This window comes from Pongo pygmaeus, chromosome 3 (assembly GCF_028885625.2).
Source record: "Pongo pygmaeus isolate AG05252 chromosome 3, NHGRI_mPonPyg2-v2.0_pri, whole genome shotgun sequence".
In the NCBI taxonomy this organism is placed as follows: domain Eukaryota; kingdom Metazoa; phylum Chordata; class Mammalia; order Primates; family Hominidae; genus Pongo; species Pongo pygmaeus.
In genome coordinates, this window is record NC_072376.2 from 174,635,568 (window position 1) to 174,658,875 (window position 23,308).

Below are 23,308 nucleotides of genomic sequence, written 5' to 3' on the forward strand. Positions count from 1 at the left end.
CAATCTATACAGATTTCTGGGATTCATTTGACATATCTTGCCTATCATCATCATATTTATTATAATTAGCCATAAGAACATCTTTTTGCATTTGATAAATACGAAATTTTTGACTGGCATTAAATTCTTAGAAGTAGATTTGCTTAGTAAATGTCAAGTAAATGGATATCCAAATAAACTTAATGTAATCTCAATAAATATATTGAAATAAATACATATATATGTTTTTGAGGGAAAAAATGCTAGTTGCATTAACACATTTTTCTCTCTGATCCTCATATATAATTATTTATCTTACATGAGTGGCAGTCTTGATTATTAAAAGAAAATTTAAGCAGGCCAGAAATGAAATCTTGGTACCTTTTCAGGCTGTTTTCCTTTTGCGATATGCACAAGCTTGCTGTTTTCCCGCCACTTAAATTTCAAAAATCCCATGTGGGTCAGAATAATATCTTTGCTATGGCATGAAAACATTTAATTGTTAACCTGTTCTGTTATAAGATTAGCCTGAGCACTGATTTCCTTCTTGTGAGGGTAATATAACTTGAGACATAAATGCAATGGTTTCATGTAGAATGGCCAACTTCCACCTATCCACAAATCATTTAATTAATCATTTCAGTATATATATTTTTTAAATTCCAGTTTAATAAACAAAGTAGATCATTAAAATTTTGTTTACTGTCTACTATTCACAAAATCAAACCTGTGAGATAAAACAAAAATTTACGAGATATGGCTATTATTCATTGGAAATCTAATTATTAAGACTACATATACATTAAAAACCTGATAAAGGTGACATGATTATCAGATTAATTACTACTAATGGAAAGGTATCTAGTAATGCAAGATGTCTGAGGTGGAATAGATTACTGTGAACTGCAATGTTCATTGGTATCTTGAGGTAAAACATGGAACATAATTGGGCCTTCAAAAATGACCTCACTTAAGCCAGAGAAAGTGAAACACACATGCCAATACTCGTTCCCTGATAACTTCAAGAACTAGTGTGCTATAATAGCAAAAGAAATAATTAATGTAATACATAGACAACTTACAAAATGGGAGAAAGTATTCACAAACTAGACATCTGACAAAGGACTAATATTCAGAATTTACAAGAAACTCAAACCAATTGGCTAGAAAAAAAAATCTCATCCATTAAAAAGTGGACAAATGACATAAACAGACATTTTTTTAAAATACATACAAATGGCCAACGAACATACATTTTAAAATGTTCAACATCACTAATCATCAGGGAAATGGGAATTAAGACCACAATGAGACACTAACCCCAGTCAAAATGGCCATTATTAAAAAGTCCAAAAAAAAAAACCAATAGATGTTGACACAAATGCAGTGAAAAGTGAACACTTATACACTGTTGGTAGGAATGTACATTAGTACAACCTCTGTGGAAAACTGTGGCGATTTCTCAAAGAACTAAATGTAGATCTATCATTCAACCTAGCAATCCTACTCCTAGATATATACCCAAAGAAAAACAGGTCATCATATTAAAAAGACATCCACACACATATGTTCATCATAACACAATTCACAATTGCAAAGATATGGAACCAATCTAAGTGTCCATCAACCAATGAATATACATATATACACACCGTGGAATGCTTCTCAGCCATAAAAAAAAAAAAACACATAATAATGTCTTTTGCAGCAATTTGGATGAAAGTGTAAGCAGTTATCCTAAGTGAAGTAACTCAGAAATGGAAAACAAATACCACGTTTTTACTTATAAGTGGAAGCTAAGCATAGCATTCTATGGTGTATATGTACTGCATTTTCTTTATCCAATACACAGTTGATGGGCACCTAGATTGATTTCACATCTTTACTATTGTGAATAGTGCTGTAATGAACATAGGGCTGCATATATCGTTTGATAGAACAATTTATTTTCTCTTGTGTGTATACCCAGTAATGGAATCTCTGGATTGAATGGTAGTTCAAGTTTTAGTTCTTTGAGAAATCGCCAAACTCTTCTCCACAGTGGCTGTACTAATTGACATTCCCACCAGCAGTGTGTAAGTATTCCTGTCTCTGCAGCCTTGCCAGCATCTGTTGTTTTTAGACTTTTTAACAAAGGCCATTCTAACTGGTGTGAGATGGTATCTCATTGTGGTTTTGATTTGCATTTCCCTGATGATTAGCGATGACGAACATATTTTCGTATCTCATGGAGGGAAGGAGGGAATAGCAAAAATCAAGGAAATGAATTATAATAATTACTCATAAGTATAACAAAAGCATTAAAAGGTATTAATCTGCAGAACTCATAAAAGCCTAGGTATAACATGTGAAAATGTACTATATATTTTCCCAGTGCACCAGAGGCAGCAAATTATTTTCTGAATTACTATTACATATGATGCTCTGTTTTACTGTTAATTTCTAAAACATTCTTCCCATTTGGTCAAGTTTAAAAATGACACAGATGTCAATGAATGAAATCAAATTTACTATATATTACATGATACAATAAAGTATGTTAAATAACATAAAGATTAATTAGATAATTCCAGTCATAACTTGTGATCACTGCCTGAATCATCTGAAGCTATTGTTTTAAACTTTAGAAATGTCATTGTACTATTTTAAATTGAACTACAATTTAAACATAATATGGAAGAAATAATCATAAATTACACACAATAAAGATTTGAGAAAGCATCTAGCAGTAAAACAACACAGAGAAAGAGATTAGATAAATTCATTAATTTAAATAAAATAAAATTTATTTTTAAAACATATGGATTAACAAGTACACATGCAAATTGCAAAAGGTGCTTAAAATCTAATTAAGCTATCTTGAGAGTGCCCTCATGTTAAATCTTTAAGATCAAATAAGCCTCATTATCACATTAACCTTCTTTCCACTCTCTTGTTATACAAGTGTCATTACATTAATTAGTCATTATACTGTTTTTTAAGTGCTGGCCACCTCATGAGCATTTTGTAACATTACCCAGTACTTGTATACATAGAAGTAATCTATGATATATCACTCCTAGTCCAGTAAACCATACCATGCTAATTTAAATATCTATGTGTAGATATAACCAGATTATAATTTTATGAAGAAAACAACTTTGTAATATCAAAAACAAGATGCAGCACATTCAATTACCTATGTAAAAGAATTCTAGCTGAATGAATTTAAGTCTAAGTCAATCATAGGTGAATACAAAATAATAGTTTCTGAGAATGAGTCACCTATCTGAGATTTGCTCCTATAAACAAGAGAATCTATACATGTCTTTGATTCATGTAGAGGACTGTTTCTCCCTTCAACCCTTACAAATGATGATCTGTTTTATTGCTAACTTAATTTCTAAAACGATCTTCCCATTTGGTCAAAGTAGGAAGAGGAAAGAATCGTTGGCTTGGTGTGTTTTTAGAAAGATTGAGCACATGGAACTCATCGTTTCTCACGTGTTGGATCTGCCTGAAAAGAGGATGCATTCTATTCTGCTCTCTTGGCAATACGAGATCAGCAGTGTTGGCTCTGTCTCCGTGTGCTGAAGTCTAGGGTTGCCCAGCAACGCCCATGACTTGGTAAATTTTGGAGTCCATATTTGCCATATATCTCAACCACCTTCTCTAGGCAGCTTGACCCACAGTGCAGGTAATATTTTGTCCTTTATGTCAATCACTATTGCATCTTTCTCTTAATTGGTTCTGAAGACAAGGATCAAGAGGAAGAAGAGAGTGGTGTTCTTTAACGATCTTCTATATGTGCAACAACTGATGCTTTGAGAACTCTCTAGAAACTTACAAAGAATAAAGTGCAGTTGACACAGTAACACCAGGAGGAATCAAAGCTTTTGAAACGGCTTCAGCGGGTAACTTAGCCCTGATGGCATATGCCTTAGAGCGGATCTTTTTTATAGTAGGGAAGTTAGCTTTTATATGCTGCAGCCTCCACAGGTGGCTTTGGGTCTTAAGCTTTACTAAATATGGCTTAATTTAATGTTATCCTATTGGGTAAGTTTTCCGCATAAATGAATAGCTGTGTTTATGCAGGCAGGGTTATGTCTAACAAATACACACATTAAGAAGTAGGTCACCCTATGTAGGAGCTGTCATTATTCAGCTTTGAAATACACAGATCAAGTTTGGTCTGGTTTAAAAATCAAGGCTAAGGCAGAGATAAGTTATTTTATGTATCAGTAAATGGCTTTTGCTATGTTTCTTAACCAGGTCTGTAAGCAGTTTTATTTGTTGTTGTTTACCTAATGCATAGGCAGCTAATTTCCATTAGTAATACAAAGCACAAATATAGGTTATTACTCCAAATTATTAATAGCAGCTATAGTTAAGCAGTACTAAACTGACTAACAAAATTACATGTACTGTCTTTAGTTATACAGAAGGAATCTTGCAGGGTTAACTTTCTATAAAGAGAGGCTTGTTCAAAGGTAGCAAGTACCCCAGTTCTGTTATTTATGTATTTTCTTATCATGGCTTTCTATAATGTGTCTTGACCCAAAGAAAGATTACATATTGTATTATATTTCATTACACACTCAACCTCCTGGGCTCAAGCCTCCTTAGTAGCTGGGACTACAGAAACATAGGTGTGCATTACCATGCCTGGATAATTTTTTTTTTAATTTTTAGTAGAGATGAGCTCTCACTATGTTACTCAGGCTGGTATCAAACTAGCCTCAATGTTCCCTCCTTGGCCTCCCAAAGTGCTAGGATTACAAACATGAGCAATTAATGAACAAATACAAAGTAAAAATCCATGGCTGCCATAAACATTTCTTGGTATCCAAGATCTAGGCCCAAGGGTTACCTGTTTCAAATACTAGAATTACATCATGGCAGTTGTGAAGGCCACCATTAAGCCAAGGAATGTCTCAAACCATTACACCAAGAAAAAAGTGTCTTATTTTAGAGAAATCAATTTCAAGGGTGGGGTAGAAAAACAACTCAAAGGAGGTGTTGCCAGCTTAAAGCCTAAGACAGCAATTACATTTCTGTTCCTCCACTGTCTCTGAGAATTGGGTTTGCTCAAGATACCAAGTAGCAACTGAAGTGATTTGAAAACATATACCTTTAATTTTTCATCACAACATAAATAGTAGAAAATGAAAGGAAAATAGAGGAAGAAAGACTGATTATGCTGGATGAAGTTTATTTAAGAGGACATCTTGGAGGACATAGCAGCCAGATATGAAAAGGAAAATGAAATCTTTAAGTCCAACACACACACACACACACACACACACACCCCACACTGTGGCTCTAAGGACTAAATTCTTTTAAGGACTAAATTCTTTTAAGGACAGTATCCTTAGACAATGAAGAAATGTTTTAGTTGTCTAGTGAATAAAACCTGAGTTGGGGCCTAGCAATCTAACAACAGAAGAATGTGAAAAACCTCAGGGAGTAGAAAGAATGGATACGTCAAAGCTTTGCAGAACCAGGAGCTAATGAGAAACATCTATTCATCTACTCATATGCATTTATAAATGCTGCCTCTTTAATATACACCCTTGTTTTTTTGTAACAGTACAGTGGAATGTATCCTTATTTCAAAGACATTAATACAGGAAGAAAAATGGTGGGTAGAGTATTTTAGGCTATGTGCAGTTTTGTAGAAGGTGAAAAAACTGTGCTGTGGAGAAGACTGGGCAGGACAGTGAGTGAGTGAAGAGCAGGTGGGGGCATAGTTAAAATTTTAAATAGTGTAGTCTGGGTAAGCTTCATTGAAAATGTGACATTTAAGCAGTTGAAAGAGTTTGAAACTGAGACTTATGGAGATCTGGTGAAGAATCTTCTGGGCAGGAGAAATAGCCAAGTGTAAATGCTTGTTATGCATAAGGTCCAAAAGGAAGTGTACATTGAATGCAGCTAGATTATACTTTCTTTTCTGAAAAGGAAAGAGAAATAGGGTACGAAGATACCACAAAAACTGAGAAATCAGAACATTTACGGTTATTAAGGGGATTCAAAGTTTGGCTTTTAATCTGAGAGACATTGGGAGCCAACGGGATTTCAAGTAGAGGAGGGATGTGACTCGACTTCATAAGCATGAAGTTAGGGACACATAAAAATAAAAATAATTAAGAAAAATTCCTAATAGTTCAGAAATCTTTATCAAGTGTTTACAAACATCGTGGATAAAATTGTGTAAGACAGTCAAAGAACACTAAAATTCTCATGGCATCTCTGAATGTATTTCAAAGTAGCAGTTATTGCAGGTGAGTCTGCAGCTATGTTCTCGACCTAAAGGCATATGACCAGGAAATCTATAGAGTTAAGACTCCAAGGGAGCCGGGTGTGGTGGTTCACGCCTGTAATCCCAGCACTTTGGGAGGCTGAGGCAGACGGATAACGAGGTCAAGAGATCAAGACCATACTGGCCAACATGGGGAAACCCCGTCTCTACTAAAAATACAAAAATTAGCCAGGCGTGGTGGTGGGCGCATGTAGTCCCAGCTACTACTCGGTAGGCTGAGGCAGGAGAATCGCTTGAGGCGGAGGTTTCAGTGAGCCGAGATCGCGCCACTGCACTCTAGCCTGTGCGACAGAGCAAGACTCCGTTTCAAAAAAAAATAGACTCCAAGGGAAGACACGTCCAAGAAGAAATACAGTAAAAAGAATCTGGGCAAGCAAGTAATGGATTATGTCAAGGCACAGGTTAGATGTTGCTCTAATGGGAGAAATGCCACTAGATGGGATCTGCCAAATCACTAATGAAAGGCGGAAAATATTTGAACAGTGGATGGTTTTGGCACACAGAGATCGTATTTTCATAACTCTCACTGTGACAAACCCCACAGAAAAATATAGAGGAGAATACATGAGAACAAAAATGTTTGGGCCAGAAAGGAGAGAGAAATAAAAAGGAAGGAAGACAAATTTCTAGCAGACCACCCTCCCAAAGGAAAAAAAAGAAAAAAGTCCACACCAAAAAGAAGGCTAAACTGTTATAAAGTGACTGAATTCTCACAAAACAAAGAATGGAACAATTAAGAAAAGTAGAGCATTAGAAGGAAGGGGAAAATGTAACAAAAAACTGAATACTGCGCAAGATTGAGAACCTTTATAAATAGAGGAAATAATACATTATCGACCTCTTGGTGAGGTATATGTCAGCAGGATCCCCTGGAGGATACAGTCTTGAGAAACATTAATCTCAATTTTAGATTCAGAGTCAGCTAAAGATTATATGGCAACTGAAGCAATGTGGAGCCTTGGTGAGATCCCTGTGGAGTGCATTTCGTAAACACAGGTAATTCTGTTGTGGTGCTGGGTCTAAAATTGCCTGTTCCCAAGAGGCATCATGAGTCTTTAATGTTTTCTCAGATAAGTGACTCTGTGCATAATTTTTCCTTCCCCAAAAAGGCTTCTGAGCATTGTGATCTTGTGACAAAATTAGGCTAGAGACACAATAAGCATATCTCCTCTTCTTTTTTAAATACACAACTAGCTCTCTTGCAGTAGAATGCACTGATTACGGGCCAGCCGTGGTGGCTCGCACCTGTAATCCCAGCACTTTGTGAGGCCGAAGCGGGCGGATCACCTGGGGTCAGGAGTTCAAGACCATTGAGACCAGCCTGGCCAATATGGTGAAACCTCGCCTCTACTAAAAATACAAAAATTAGCCAGGCATGTTGGCAGGCATCTGTAATCCCAGCTACTTGGCAGGCTGAGGCAAGAGAATCGTTTGAACCTGGAAGTCAGAGGTTTCAGTGAGCCTGAGATTGTGCCACTGCACTCCAGCCTGGGTGATAGAGAGAGACTCTGTCTCAAAAAAAAAAAAAAAAAAAAAAGAAAAAAAAAAGAGAGAGAGAGAGAGAGAAAGAAAAAGAAAAAGAATGCACTGATTATGACCCCTGACAAGTAGGCAAAAGTGCTGTTGGCTGCCACAAGGCCTTCCTTATAAAACCTTGCACACCTTCCTTCACATGTTCTGGTGTCTTCCAAACAGACACAGAAGACTCACTGAACGGCTCCAAGGCTTTAGGGAAGTGAGGCTAAAATGATTTGTGGTGGGCATTTTTTCCCTCTAATTTTTATAGTTACCAGAAAATAAGATTATGTACATAGATACCATAGCAGTATAAACTTTCTAGAAAATTTTTAAAGCTTATAATTTCTATACTTTATCTCATGTACAGGTAACAAGTAGTGCGCAGACTGGAGCAAGAACATGGAATAGCATTGTCCTATGTGATACTGTGACCTCAAGAGAGAAGATGTCTGCATCACTGGGTGACTGAATGAAACAGAACTCTACCAACCCACAATCAGACTGTAAGAGAAGTGAGAAATAAACTTGACAAATAAAGGGAGGATATAGTTTAAACTGCTACAATAAAGTAAGAAAAAACATAGAGCATTAAAAAGACATAAATCCTGATATTTAATCAAAAAGTGATATGGTGGCTTGATGGTGTGGTTCTGGGGTAAGCTATTATAACAAAGAGACCCTTAGAAGGGTGGCCTAAACAAGATGTAAGTAAACCAGCCCTTATAGATGGTCAAAGGACAGTTTAGTAATTAGATCTTATTGCATAACTTAGTGTTATTTGTTTCCTAATGCTGCCTTAAGTAATATCACAAATTTGGTCAGGCGTGGTGGCCCACGCCTGTAATCCCAGCATTTTGGGAAGCTGAGTCAAGTGAATTGCTTGAGTCAAAGAGTTTCAGACCAGCCTGGTGAACATGGCAAAAATCCATCTCTACTAAAAATACAAAAATTAGCGAAGTGTGCTGGCACATGCCTGTAGTCCCTGCCACCTGGGAGACTGAGGTAGGAGGATTGCTTGAGCTCAGAAGGTGGAGCTTGCAGTGAGCCTTGATTGCACAACTGTCCTTGATTACAGCCTAGGTGACAGACTAAAACCCTGTCAAAAAAAAAAAAAAAAAAAAAAACAGAGAGAGAGAGAAAAGAAAATAAAGCCAGGCACGGTGGCTCACGCCTGTAATCCCAGCACTTTGGGAGGCCGAGGAGGGTGGATCACCTGAGGTCAGGAGTTCGCGACCCGCCTGACCAACATGGAGAAACCCTGTCTCTACTAAAAATACAAAATCAGCCAGGCATGGTGGCGCATGCCTGCAATCCCAGCTACTCCAGGGGCTGAGGCAGGAGAATCACTTGAACCCGGGAGGAGGAGGTTGCAGTGAGCCGAGATCGTGCCATTGCACTCCAGCCTGGGCAACAAGAGCAAAACTCCATCTCAAAAACAAAACAAAAAAAAAAAAGAAAGAAAGCAAATGAAAGAAAGACACATAGAAAAGAAGAAAAGAAAAGAAAGAAAACAAAAGAAAAAAAGAAAAGAAAAAAAAGAAAAGACGGAAAAGAAAGGAATAAAAGACTACAAATTAAGTGGCTTAGGGCAACACAAACTTATTCTCTTACATTCTGGAGGCCAGAAGACCAAAATCAGTTTCACTGAACTAAAGTCAACGTGTGGGTAGAGTTAGTTGGGTTTGGAGAGTCCAAGGGATAATCCATGTTCATACATTTTCTGGCTTCTTGAAGATGTCTGCATTTATTGGCTGATGACTCATTCATCAAGTCACTCCAACCTTTCACTCTGTTATCACATATCCTGCTTCCTTCTTTTACCTTCTTGCCTTCATCTGATGAGGACTCTTATAATTATATTTAGCACCAACCTGGATAACTTTCCTATCTCAAGATCCTTAAATTATATACATGTGCAAGTCCCCCGCTTTGCCATATAAGGTAACATTCACATATTCCAGAAATTAGGATGTGGATATCTTTTGGAGAGACTATTCACCTGACCACACCCAGGCACCTTCTATCTTTTTCTTCTACTGCAAAACGTGACTTTCCTTTTTCTTTTTTTTTTTTTAAATTTATTTCTTTTTAATTTTACTTTAAGTTCTGGGATACATGTGCAGGACATGCAAGTTTGTTACACAGGTATACATGTGCCAGCGTGGTTTGCTGCACCTATCAACCCGTAATCTAGGTTTTAAGCCGCATATGCATTAGGTATTTGTCCTAATGCTCTCCCTTCCCTTGCCCCCAAGCCCTGACAGGTCCCAGTGTGTGATATTCCCCTCCCTGTAGCCACGTGTTCTCATTATTCAACTCCCACTTATGAGTGAGAATATACGGTGTTTGGTTTTCTGTTCCTGTGTTAGTTTGCTGAGAATGATGGCTTCCAGCTTCATCCATGTCCCTGCAAAAGACATGAACTCATCCTTTTTTATGGTTGCATAGTATTCCATGGTGTGTATTGTGCCACATTTTTCACTGATGGGCATTTGGGTTGGTTGAAGTCTTTGCTATTGTAAATAGTGCTCCAAGAAACATACATGTGCATGCATCTTTATAGTAGAATGATTTATAATCCTTTTGGTATATGCAGTAATGGAATCACTGGGTCAAATGGTATTTCCAGTTCTCGATCTTTGAGGAATTGCCACACTGTCTTCCACAATGGTTGAACAACTAATTTACACTCCTACCAACGTGTAAAAGCATTTCTATTTCTCTACAACCTTGCCAGCATCTGTTATTTCCTGACTTTTTAATAATCGCCATTCTGACTGGCATAAGATGGTGTCTTGTTGTGGTTTTGATTTGCATTTCTCTAATGACCAGTGATGATGAGCTTTTTTCAAAGGTTTTTTGGCCACATAAATGCTTTCTTTTGTGAAGTGTCTGTTGATATACTTTGCCCACTTTTTGATGGGGTTGTTTGTTTTTTTTCTTGTAAATTTTTTTTAATTCCTTGTAGATTCTGGGTATGAGACCTTTGTCAGATAAGAAGATTGCAAAAATATTCTCCCATTCTGTAGGTTGCCTGTTCACTTTGATGAGTTTATTTTGCTGTACAGAAACTCTTCAGTTTAATTAGACCCCTATGTCAATTTTGGCTTTTTTTGCAATTACTTTCAGTGTTTTAGTTATGAAGTCTTTGCCCATGCCTATGTCTTGAATGGTATTGTCCAGGTTTTCTTTTTTTCTTTTTTTTTTTTTTTGTGAGACAGAGTCTCACTCTGTTGCCCAGGCTGGAGTGCAGTGGTGCATCTTGGTTCACTGAAACCTCTGCCCCCCTGGATTCAAACGAATCTCCTGCCTCAGCCTCCCGAGTAGCTGGGATTACAGGCACCTGCCACTGTGCCTGGCTAATTTTTGTATTTTTAGTACAGACAGGGTTTCACCATCTTGGCCAGGCTGGTCATGAACTCCTGACCTTGTGATCCACCCACCTTGGTCTCCCGAAATGCTGGGATTACAGGCGTGAGCCACCACGCCCGGCCGCCTAGGTTTTCTTCCAGCGTTTTTATGGTTTTGGATTTCACATTTAAGTCTTTAATCCATCTTGAGTTAATCAGGCAAGAGAAATAAATAAAGGGTATTCAAATAGGAAGAAAGGAAGTCAAATTATCTCTGTTTGGAGATGACATTATTGTATATTTTGAAAACCCCATTGACTCAGCCCCAAAACTCCTTAAGCTGATAAGAAACTTCAGCAAAGTCTCAGAATACAAAATCAATGTGCAAAAATCACAACCATTCCTATATACCAACAGTAGACAAATAGCCAAATCATGAGTGAAATCCCATTCACAATTGCCACAAAGAGAATAAAATACCTAGGAATACAACATACAAGGGACATGAAGGACCGCTTTAAGGAGAACTACAAACCACTCCTCAAGGAAATAAGACAGGACACAAACAAATGGAAAAACATTCCATGCTCATAGATAGGAAGAATGAATATCATGAAAATGGCCATACTGCCCAAAGTAATTGATAGATTCAATGCTATTCCCATCAAGTTACCACTGACTTTCTTCACAAAATTAGAAAAAAATACTTTAAATTTCATATGGAACCAAAAAAGAGCCCGTATAGCCAAGACAATTTTAAGCAAAAAGAACAAAGCTGGAAGCATCACACTATCTGACTTCAAACTACACAACAAGGCTACAGTAACCAAAACAGCATGGTGCTGATACCAAAAACAGATATATAGACCAATGGAACAGAACAGAGACCTCAGAAATAACACCACACATCTACAACCATCTGATCTTCGACAAACCTGACAAAAACAAGCAATCGGGAAATGATTCCCTATTTAATAAATGGTGCTGGGAAAACTGGCTAGCCATATGCAGAAAGTAGAAACTGGATCCCTTTCTTAACACATTAGACTCTCCTTTTTCAAATTTAAAATAGCTCCTCCAACTATCATCATCACACTCATTTTTCAACAAACAAAAAGAGAAATAGATGACATATATATTTTCTATTATCATAATTGACATATGAAAAACAATAGTTACCTTTTCAATCCATTGGCCAAAACTTTGTCATAGAAGAAAGTTTCAAGGAGGACTGAGGAAGGCAATCTTTAGGTAGGTGTCCATGGGCTGGCTAATATTGAGCTTCAATTACTGAGGAAAACTATCAAAATTTATGTGGTAGACCACAAATAGTCTTTTCTCCATACATAGTGACAAAATTAACATTTTTATGAGAAGTTATGATCCAGTCATATAAGTTCTTTAAATTTGTGCAATTTTTATAGGAAATCTATATCTTAGGACAGCCAAAAATAACACTTCTTTTTAGAACAGGGATTCGTTCTCCTTTCTTGTTCTAGTGAGTATTTGCTATGGTTTTTTGGCAGAATTATGTACCAGACTCAGAGAACAAAATAGGTATTACTTAAAATTTCTAAATTTATTGTATGTAGAGCTGATGCTGTCAATATTAGTCGTGTGTACTAACTTTCAGAACTTTTTACAAATGAAGGTCTTAAGAAAACTTTCCTCTAGCCCATACAACTTCAAGGCCTTTAAGAAAAATGACATGATGGAGAAGGTTATGGTGGAAAACTTATAACTTAAAACTTGTAAGCCATCTGCCATGGATAAACAGAACAAATATGAAATGAGCGTCATGAAACACTGGAAAACCAGCAGCAAAGGATGGCAATGCCTGAAAGAAGAGAAGAAAAAAGACCAAAAAAAAAAAAAAAAAAGATTAGTTGTATAATTGTCTTGGCTTTCTTCTTGGTGGCATCCATTGACATTGATGCAGAAAGAAAGAACTGAAGGGTCTCACTGAACTAAGGATAAGAGAAGTTGGAATTCACAAAAAGTTGCCAGCTGGAATTTGTAGAGAAGAAAAGCATAAAGTAGAGAACTCTGCAGAGACAGCTACGGGAATCTAAATACAGATCTGCTGAGGCTTTGGCTTAATGCCTAGGATGAAACTATTCAAAATCAGGCAAAATTTTATGACTAAGGAAACAACTACAATCAGGGAGCTTACATTTAAAAGCTACAAGAGCTTACACAAGGATAGGTGCCATATGAGTTAGATTAACCAGAGTGGAGAGACTTAACTAAAAAAAGCAGATTGGGGAGACTTCATAAAACACCTCATACTGCATATCAGAAGGAGAGTGAAACAAATCCCACTGTAAAGGCTACTCTAGACAGACTCAAATATAGTTTTTTTCTTTTTTAAAGTCTCAAAAAGATTAAATTTATGCCTAAACAAAACTCAATGCTTCGGCAAATCTATCCTCTCAACAATGTTCAGCATTCAATAAAAAAATTAACAGATGTGAGAAGGAGTGGAAAATATGACTCATGCGAGAAAAATGTCAGTGAATAGGAAGAGACAATAAATTTCAGACATGATAAAATTTGCAAGTAGGGACTTTAAGTAGCCAGTATAAATAGGTTTAAAGATTTAAAGGAAAACACAAATACAATGAAAGAATAAGTAAGAATTATTTTTAAATAGAATTTATGTCGTTGAAAAATATAATATCTAAAATAAATTTAGGAAAAAGAACTCTGGTAGAGAATAACAGCTGATTACACATACAGATAAAAGAAAAAAATGTGATCTTAAAGTCAGAGCATAAAAACTATTGAAAGTGAAGTACAGTAAGTACAAATGTTGGAGAGACATAGAGAAAAAAAGGAAGAGAACTCAGTGATTTATGGGAAAATATCAAGCAGACACACATACCTATAATTTGAGTCCAAAAGGATGGAGAAAACAGAAATCTGTTTGAAAAAAATAATGGCCAAATATTTATTCAAAGGTTTTAAAAATATATATCCCAAAGTCCAAGCAGCTGAGTTATCTCTAGCAGAAAAAAATCCAAGTAAAGAAAAGCTAACCAAGGCTTACCATATATAAATTGCTGATACCCAATGATAAAGAGAAACTCTTAAAAGCAGTCAGATAAATGAAAAAAAGAGACTAGAAATACTAGAAATACAGCAGATGTCCTGTTAGAAACCATGCAAGAGCAAGCCAGAAGACAATAGAACGTCTATAAATTGTTGAAAGAAAAATAAAAACGAAAAACTGTCTACTTAGAATTTATTATCCAACAGAAATATTATTTAATTTTTAAAAAAGTAAAAATACCTTCATACAAACAATGGCCAAGAAAATGTATCAGGAGCAGACATGAACTTCAAATTATTAAAGCATGTTTATTAGGGTAAATGAAAATTCAGAAATTCAGTTTTACATGAAAAAATGAGGAGGATCAGAAATGCAAATGTTTTGTTCTCTTGCCTAATTTTAAAAAACTCTTTGAAAGATATGTAACTTTTAAAGCAAAAATGGAACAATATATTGTGTGTTTTATAACATACGTAGAAGTTAAATGTTTGATAATATTATTACAAAGGATGAAAATGGCAGAGATCAAGGCATGCTGTTTTAAGGTTCTTTATACATGAAGTGGTAAAACATTATTTAAAAATACATGACAATATGTTAAGTTTCATATTGTATGCGTGGCTTATAGCGATATCTGACAAAAATTTTAAAAAAGATATAACTAATAAATCAGTAGTAGAGATAAAATGGAATTCTAAATGTTATGGAATACACCAGAAGTCAGTACAAAAAAGGAAATATTGAATAAAGAATGAATGAGGCTGGGCACGGTGGCTCACACTTGTAATCCCAGCACTTTGGGAAGCCGAGGTGGGCAGATCACCTGAGGTTAGGAGTTTGAGACCAACCTGGCCAACATGGTGAAACCCCCTCTCCATTAAAATACAAAAATTAGCTGGGCATGGTGGCAGGCACCTGTGATCGCAGCTACTTGGGAGGCCGAAATAGGAAAATTGCTTGAACCTGGGAGGCAGAGAGTGCAGTGAGCCAAGATCGTGCCACTGCACTCCAGCCTGGGTGATGGCGCAAGAGCATTTCAAAAAAAAAAAAAAAAAAGAAAAAAAGAAAGAAAAAGAAAAAAGAAAAAAAAAAACATGGATGTGACCATTTGAAAATGGATTGCAAAACCCAGTGAGAATAAGCCCAGGATACAAATGTTTAAGTTACCCCAAAGTCATACATTTTCAAGGATTTCTTTCCCTGAAAGTGACCATAATAAAGAATCAGGGAAAAACTTGGTTCTATGGACTTTGCATGTAGTTTAAACTTTTGGACTTTCTTTAGACTTTAAATTATAAGGGCAGAAGAATTTAATTTTGGATATTAATTACTTCGGACTAATTTTTTTGGAACTTTAATCTCTTCAGTTTTATTTCTCTCACAATTTAATAATTAGAACATTTATATATTAATTTTTGAACATGTCTATATTCTTGCTATTCAATAATTGAAGCATCTTGACGTCATGATTTAATTTAATCACAGAGCCTCTGAAGAACTCTATTGAACAGTGTAACTGAACATAATTTAACATGAGAAACAGTAGATAGAGGGAATTTTGAGGCTTTGAAGTTAACGAATTAATGTACTGTTTTATTATAGTTCAAAGTCTTCTGTAAACAAACATAGTGCCCACTAGTAGTTCTTAGGGGAAGCTACAATAGAGCAGCAATTGTTATTAAGTTAAGAACTTTAAATTTATTTAAAATATGAATATCTCCAAAAGCAGCTCTGAGAAAAGACCCTAGGTTCAACTAGTTTTGATTTGACAAGTGATCCCAGGAGGGACAAGTGTGAAAATGGGAAAAGTTAGACAATGGAAAGGAAAACTACAATAAAGGTAAGAGAAGAAGGGGGATGGATTCATGAGATTCATAACTATGGAAAAAAAGGACTGGATTCTAGTGTGGACCCCTTGAACAATGTTGAATGCCCCTCAGGAGCTTCCCATTGAGTGAGTAGGTAGCTGTGCTTCTTACCCACTGATCTGTGTCCCTCATTGGTTAATGATGATTCCCAAGGACATCAACTCCATGGCATATTAGGGCTGCCTTGAGTGTAGTTGATAAAGATTCTTGTGCAGTTAGATTGGGGCAAAAGTAATTGCAGTTTTGCCATTAAAAGTAAGTGCAAAGAAAAGCAATTATTTTGCACTAACCTAACTAATAAGTAAAATCTTAAGGAACAGTGGCAGAGAGACAACCTTTGGGAGTAAGTAGCTATCAAGAGATATTCACCATAGATGAGGAGGCCTGTGTGGGCTATGGAGCAAGACATGAATACTGTCTGCTGTGGGGCCTCATGAGGCAAAAGCCTGAAATCATAAATGACCAATACCATCCCCCAAGCAAGAGCCAATCTCCTAGATGACAATCAACTGAGAGTTTTAAATCAAAATTAAAAGAATAAAGAGTTGAAGAATATGAAGAAGGGAAACATATTCCTATCTGTCATCTTTTTAGGAGGGAAACTGTAGTTCTCAAAGTTTATCTTCAGAATTACCAGGAAGGTTTGTTAGAACACACGTTGTTCTATGCCCTACTTAGAGCTTCTGATTTGTAGCCACAGATGAGCCCTGAGAATATGCCTTTAAAACATGTCGCTGTTGCTCCTTGTGCATGAACCACAGTTTGGCAATCACTGAGCTAGGGTAACCCTCTAGCTTCTCACTCTCTCATTTATTAACTCACAGTAGGAGGAGAAGAGAGGGTGAAGGAGACCTCTTCCTGCTTTGTAGATCTCACTGTCTCACTTTCTAGATCTCTCTGCAGTCTGGCCAAGTTTAGCTAGGAAGGTTTACCACACCCAGTGCAGAGATTCCAGTGTTACCTATGAGCAAATGAGGAAGTTGAATTATATGATGCAAGAAAGGAAGCTATTGTTGCCCTAGACTTAAGCTGGGTTTTCTAAATAATAGCTTTGTCAGTAATGAAGGTCATGCTTTGTATCTGTATATCTGGCTCTTGTGTCTTTCTTACAGATGTTTCCAAACTTTGAAGGAGAAAAATTGGGGTGTTCTATGTAGACATCTTGTAAAACCAACAAACAACAACCATTTTATGCAGAAGTTTTCTTATTTCAATAGAAAACACATCCACACAATATTATGTATGAGGGCTTAAATAATTTGAATGGGAGAGAAGTAACAGTGTACATATAGTTTTACTGTGAATATGGACAAGCTTTCTGCCCGGAGGGAAGTGTAAACAATGATGACTTTTAAAAATTTCAAACATTCTGTATCATAAGCTTCAGATCTAAAGATGATTTGCTTTATGTAAAAAGAAAAAGAAAAGCATGAAATGAAATCCACTGGTAGAGTCAAGCTACTTTGATTTATACATAGTATTTCTTCAGACAATGGCACAGAAGCACTTTCATATTTCAATAATCTAATTTTGCATTGTTTGCAAAGGAACAGGGCTATAGATAGACTTTTATTTGGCTTATGCTCTAGGATATTTAAATAGACTTTGAACTTCAAAAAGACTCTTTTACAAATTCCAATAACTTGTGGTATTTTCTGGGCTTGTTATGGTAATCAATGACATATTTTGTTTTTATTACAAATTGACAAATTGTTAAGATAAATATTTTAAATTCTGAAAGCCTGATTTTCTAAAGGTCTTTTTAACCTTTTCTAAAAGTGAATGAAAAATGTAAGATGAGTTAAACCAGTTTTAGAGATTTGTTGAATTCCATAAATGTGCTATTTGGTAGATAATTTGCATTTTCTTGCATTTTTATCCAGTATTATTCCTCATTCCCAACTACTGTTTGTTGTTGTTGACTTACAACACTTGAGTAATCCCAAGTTTGTTATACTTCTTGACATAAAAAACATGCGTTTAAAGTTCTTATGCCAAATACAAATCACCATAAAACCAAAGGAGAGGAACACACCAAAAAAGAGACAGTACCAATTTTAGGGCTGTGGTTTTGTAACTGATCCAACCATTTGTAGATATGTTATCATAAAGTGTCATTATTCTATTTTTTGTTTGGCAAAATATTTTGATATATCAGGAACTTTGTAAATAAGGTGGCTAGTTACCTAGTCGATATTTATTTTCCCCTTTCTTCTAGTTAACATAATCTTTATATTGTTGTGGGTGGTAATACATCACAGTCAGAGAAATATATTGTGCCATGTCTTTGCATCTAGGGAGGATCAGTGGAAGTTATCACTGGTGCTTTCATTAAAACTTTTTTAAAAAGTTCTGTCTCAGCCATGTGCAGTGGCTCATGCCTGTAATCCTAGCACTTTGGGAGGCTGAAGCGGGTGAATCACAAGGTCAGGAGTTCAAGACTAGCCTGGCTAAGATGGTGAAACCCGTCTCTACTAAAAATAAAAGATAAAAAAATTAAAAAAATAGTCAGATGTGGTGGTAGGCACCTGTAATCCCAGCTACTGGGGAGGCTGAGGCAGAGAATTGCTTGAACCCGGGGGGCGGAGGTTGCAGGGAGCCAAGATCACGCCACTGCACTCCAGCCTGGGCAACAGAGAAAGACTTCATCTCAAAATAAATAAATAAATAAAAGTTCTTTCTCATGTGTCAGGTGTCATTTTCCCCTTTCTCCCTCTTCCTGTTTCCCTGTTGAAAGGTCTACAGAATTTCCACAGCCATTTTGAAGTTACAGGATGAGACTGAGGGTAGAAACTGTGTGCTAATCATAATAGAGGAAGCTTATGATATTGATGGCATTATAGATCTGCCATCCCCAAACCGCCCTATCTTGTCTTATTTTATGTGTTAGAAGAATACACTTGTATCTCCTTTGAGCCCCTGTCCTTTTGGGTCTATGTTACAGCAGTTAAAAGTTAATCCCTCACTGTTAAATATAAAATGAACTTTGAAGCACACTTTTTGCCTTCCCTTGTTGATATAAATGCAGCAGAACAAATTTTTGACCAATGATAGTTGAATTTGATAAATCAGTGTTATTTTATACCTTATTTCTCCTTGTGGTTAAGACTAGAACTGGCAAATTAGATTAGGACATTTGGGCTGCTTAAAACCCTAGCAAACCTTAGTGGTCCACACAGTTCTTTATACAGACTTGACCTAACTAGAAACATTTTTTTAGAAACTGAAATTGCCAGCTGCTTTGAGAAAATGCTTTGAGGTATTGCATGTCTTCCTCTCTAGTACCTCATTCTAGTAATATTTGATCCTTGGGAACAATTTTCATGTCACATTTATCATGTCCTCTCTTGTGTCCTTATCTCACACTTAGTGTGTAGTCTACTGTAATCACTCCCTTGTAAACGTATTTAACTTCTTCTCTCCTAACTATTCCCCCACTTACTCACCTGACAAACAAAACACTCGCTAAATCAGAATCTTTTTTCCTCTCATCGCCACTTTACAGTCAACCACAAGAGAAGGAAAACATACTTCATGAATACTCCAAGCTCTCCCCAACATACTAACTACATATTATTATTTCCATCACCCTCCTGCATTGCAAGATAATTATTCGACATATCTTCCTCTCCTCAAACCTCTAAAGCTATTACAAACTCTTCACTTTCAACCAATGGTATTATTCATTTCCCTGAAGAAACTTTAGGTAATGCAAAAAGGACGTCCTCATGCTCCTACATTGTGAATCTTTTCCCAAACAGTCTTGCTGCCTGTTTCAACAGAGGAACTATTCATCTTCGAAAGATCTGTCCGTCCTTCTGTGAATTAGATCACATCAATTTTAAATTTAATTGATTTTTTACTATAATTATCCTTTTGGTCTTATAAATTACCTGCTTTTAATCTTTACTGGATTATTCCCATCAGCATAAAAGATGATCATATCTACAACTTTTATAAAATTCACTCCTTTGAATGCAGGCGCTTTGCAGCTACTGCAAAGTTCTCTCTTTACTTTCAGCAAATGTTCTCCTTTAAAAGAGTTAATGATAGAAGTGTTCTTGATTTTTTCACTTTCCTTTCTCTCTTGAATTGACTATAATCACAGTTTTATCACCAATACTTGGCAAAAGCTGGTCTTGGAAAGGTTAATAATTGCGCACAAGTACCGAAATCTAGTGCTTAAATTATACTCCTCATCTTGTTTGCCTTCTCAGCAATGATAATATCATTGGTTTTCTCTCCAAACCCCATCCCTTTCTGAAAATCTTTATACCAAGAAAGTCAGAGCAATTTAAATGTTATGGGACGTAATGGAAAGAAACTGGTTTTGCTCCCTGTGAGATATTGGTTCAGGGACCCTTGTACCTCAAAAAGGAAAAGCACTGGAGTTCAGCACAAGCAATCACTGCTAATATTGAATTCCTCTTGATTAATTCATAATGCTAAGGCTGATGGGGAGCACTCTGTTTCTGAGACCTCATTATTTCTTTATTTCCATATTCCATCTTCAGAAAAACCCGAGATCAGAGAGTAAGCAGTTCATTCATGGGAGGGGATGAAACAGGGAAGCTGCCTTTCACCAGTGCTGCTCAATGCAACCTTGCAACATAAAGCCCGCAGTTTGGCTCAAAGTCTCCTTAGTGGGTTTCCCAGCTGGAGCATGGCAAATGAGTAAGTTATGTAAGAAACCTACATCAGACATGAATGAAGAGCAGCAGCTCCTGAAGAGCAGCCGTTTAGAATAGTTGTCACACTTTACCACATATCACAGTTTCCTGAGAAGCTTTTCAAAATGCAAATTTCAAGTCAGACTTCCTGAGAGTGCTGGTGAAGTCCAGGGTTCTGCACTTGTGATTTTTCTTTTATGTGATTCTGATGCAGGTGGGGAACATGCACCATACACTCTAAAAACTACTAAGAACTCTTATATGGAAGATCTAGGACTGGGAGTGAGGATAAGAGATAAAAGACAGAATTAATTGCTAGCCAAAAATGAAATTGGAGACTCTCTCCCCCTAATGCTAAAAAAAAAAAAAAAAAAAAAAAAGGGCAGGGCATTAATCTTGTTGAATAGGCGAACAGTCAGTAAGCATTTACCACAAAATAGAAGGTGAGGACCAGACGTGCAAGAATAATTTCCCCATGGATGCAGCATTTACATAGAGGGAGAAGCATCCTCAGCACAGACTTGTCTTACCCTCTCAAGATTGTGTATCAGCAGGTACAATTACTTTATATATGAAAGTCCATCTCCAAACATCTGAGGCCACTGGAAACACCATGAATCGACTTTGCATCTTGCCTGCTTTCTTCCCTGGTTTCATTGAGAGTTGGGTTCAAAGACTTGATTATGTCTAGATACCAACTGTATTTTCACCAGAAACCAAGAACTAGATCTGCTCCCCTGGAGTGTCAACAATAGTCAAATCAGATTACCCAATATTTTCGAACTTTTTGGCACATTTTATTAACTGATTTCCAGTACACGTGCTTCTCATCACAGGGTCCTCCTTCTCAGTCTTCTCCACTTGTTAACCTCAGATCCAAGGCTCAATCCTCTGACTTCATATCCATTTATACTTATTTCTAAAATGACCTAATTAAGCTCAGATTTATGACTTTCAATGCAATTTATACATATTGATATTATCTGAACATACAACTTTGGGCTTTCATGTTCCTCAATTGAATACTTGACATTTTCATCGATAATATAATTATATTTAAGTTAACATGCTAAAATTTAATCTCACCCAATCTCAAAATGTGTTCCTTCTTCAAAGTAGTAAATGGCACACCCATATACCTGTTTCCTTCAAATTCCTTAGCATCATTTTTTAACTCTCTCTCACACTCACATGCTATTCCTCAGTAATACTGACAGAAGTACTTTTAAAATATATTCCAAATGTGACCACTTCTTTATAACTCCACCATTAAGACTATATTTTAAGCTACTGCTATCTCTTACTTGGACACTAAAATAGTCTTCAAACTATTCATTTATTTTAAAACAAATCAGAATGTGCTACTCTATATACTAAACACTTCGATAGCTTCCCCTTACACTTAGAATGGAAATCCAAATATTTACCTAAGTCCACAGGGCTCCATGTGATCTGCCCCAAGGCTACCTCTGCAAGCTCATTATCTGCCAATCTCCTCTAAATTCATGCCCATCACACTAGCCATCTTGCTGTTCCTACAGAAAGCCGTGTAAGTTTCTGCCTTCTTTTTATAAATCATAGAGTATATTAACATATACATTACAATAAACTATGGAAATGAAATATTTACTAATGAGTCATATGTGCAATCCTGTATTAATGCTAGTAAATAACTAAAATTTGAATTAAATCAGGAATGAAGAAAAGCTCTGATTGTAGGAGTGATATCAGCCCACCTGGTCAACATTCATAGACAGACATTAAATTAACCATCAAGAGTATAAAACTTGCTATACATGAATAACAGTAGTCTATATCATTAAAACAATCAATTAAATAGATGATCTGCTTAAAATTTTTGTTTCTAAAATTTATGCTTAATATTCTAAACTAAAAAATAATGTAAATGTCTTGTGTTCTAATTTTCCAATTAAAATGAGTTACTCTAATATTTTATAACAAAAATAGTACTAATTTATAGTGCTTATTCACTTGGAAATTTTGTGTGTTTTTTTTTTACTTAAAAAACTTTTACGTTTTCAATTGAGTCTCAAAACTTGAAATATTATTAGTACCTTGTAAAAACTCAAAAAATTGAAGGCTTACCCTTCCTAGTAAACTATGGTGCTCTTTGAATAGTTAGGGTAACAAAAATCACTTCTTACCGTTCACTTGGAAGATGTGAGTCTGATAGACTTGTTCATAGCCATCTGCATAGCAGGTGTAATTGCCCATGTGAGTTGTGGTAACCTTAGTAATATACAAGGACCCATCATCTCCAAAGTCCTATTAAAAATAAAATAAAACAACGTGTTTGCATTTTGAATTAATTGTAACAATTTCAATTTTTAAAAGGTGTATTCAGGTACAAAACAAATAGACTCAAATATTGTTTTAAAATTATCAAAATGAGCATTGTTGGGTGTATAAGCATAAAGGATCTGTAATTATAATTTTCTAACAATATGTTTTGTTTAAAAAGCATCATCTGACTCATAAATATAGCTTTTAAATATTTATTTGAAATGCATGTTTAATATATAAAGTAACTTAATTTCCACATATTTGTTCTA

General features: G+C 36.0%; 1 protein-coding gene across 2 annotated transcripts in view; it reads right to left on the reverse strand.

Annotated features, from left to right (window-relative positions):
- Positions 1 to 23,308, reverse strand: part of FSTL5 (follistatin like 5) — an 814,279-nt gene that overhangs the window by 179,348 nt on the left and 611,623 nt on the right. For both annotated transcript variants that reach the window (XM_054485700.1, XM_063664253.1), the window contains one exon: positions 22,901 to 23,021. In XM_054485700.1, the coding sequence (XP_054341675.1) occupies positions 22,901 to 23,021 (121 nt within the window). The remainder of the gene's footprint in view (positions 1 to 22,900; positions 23,022 to 23,308) is intronic.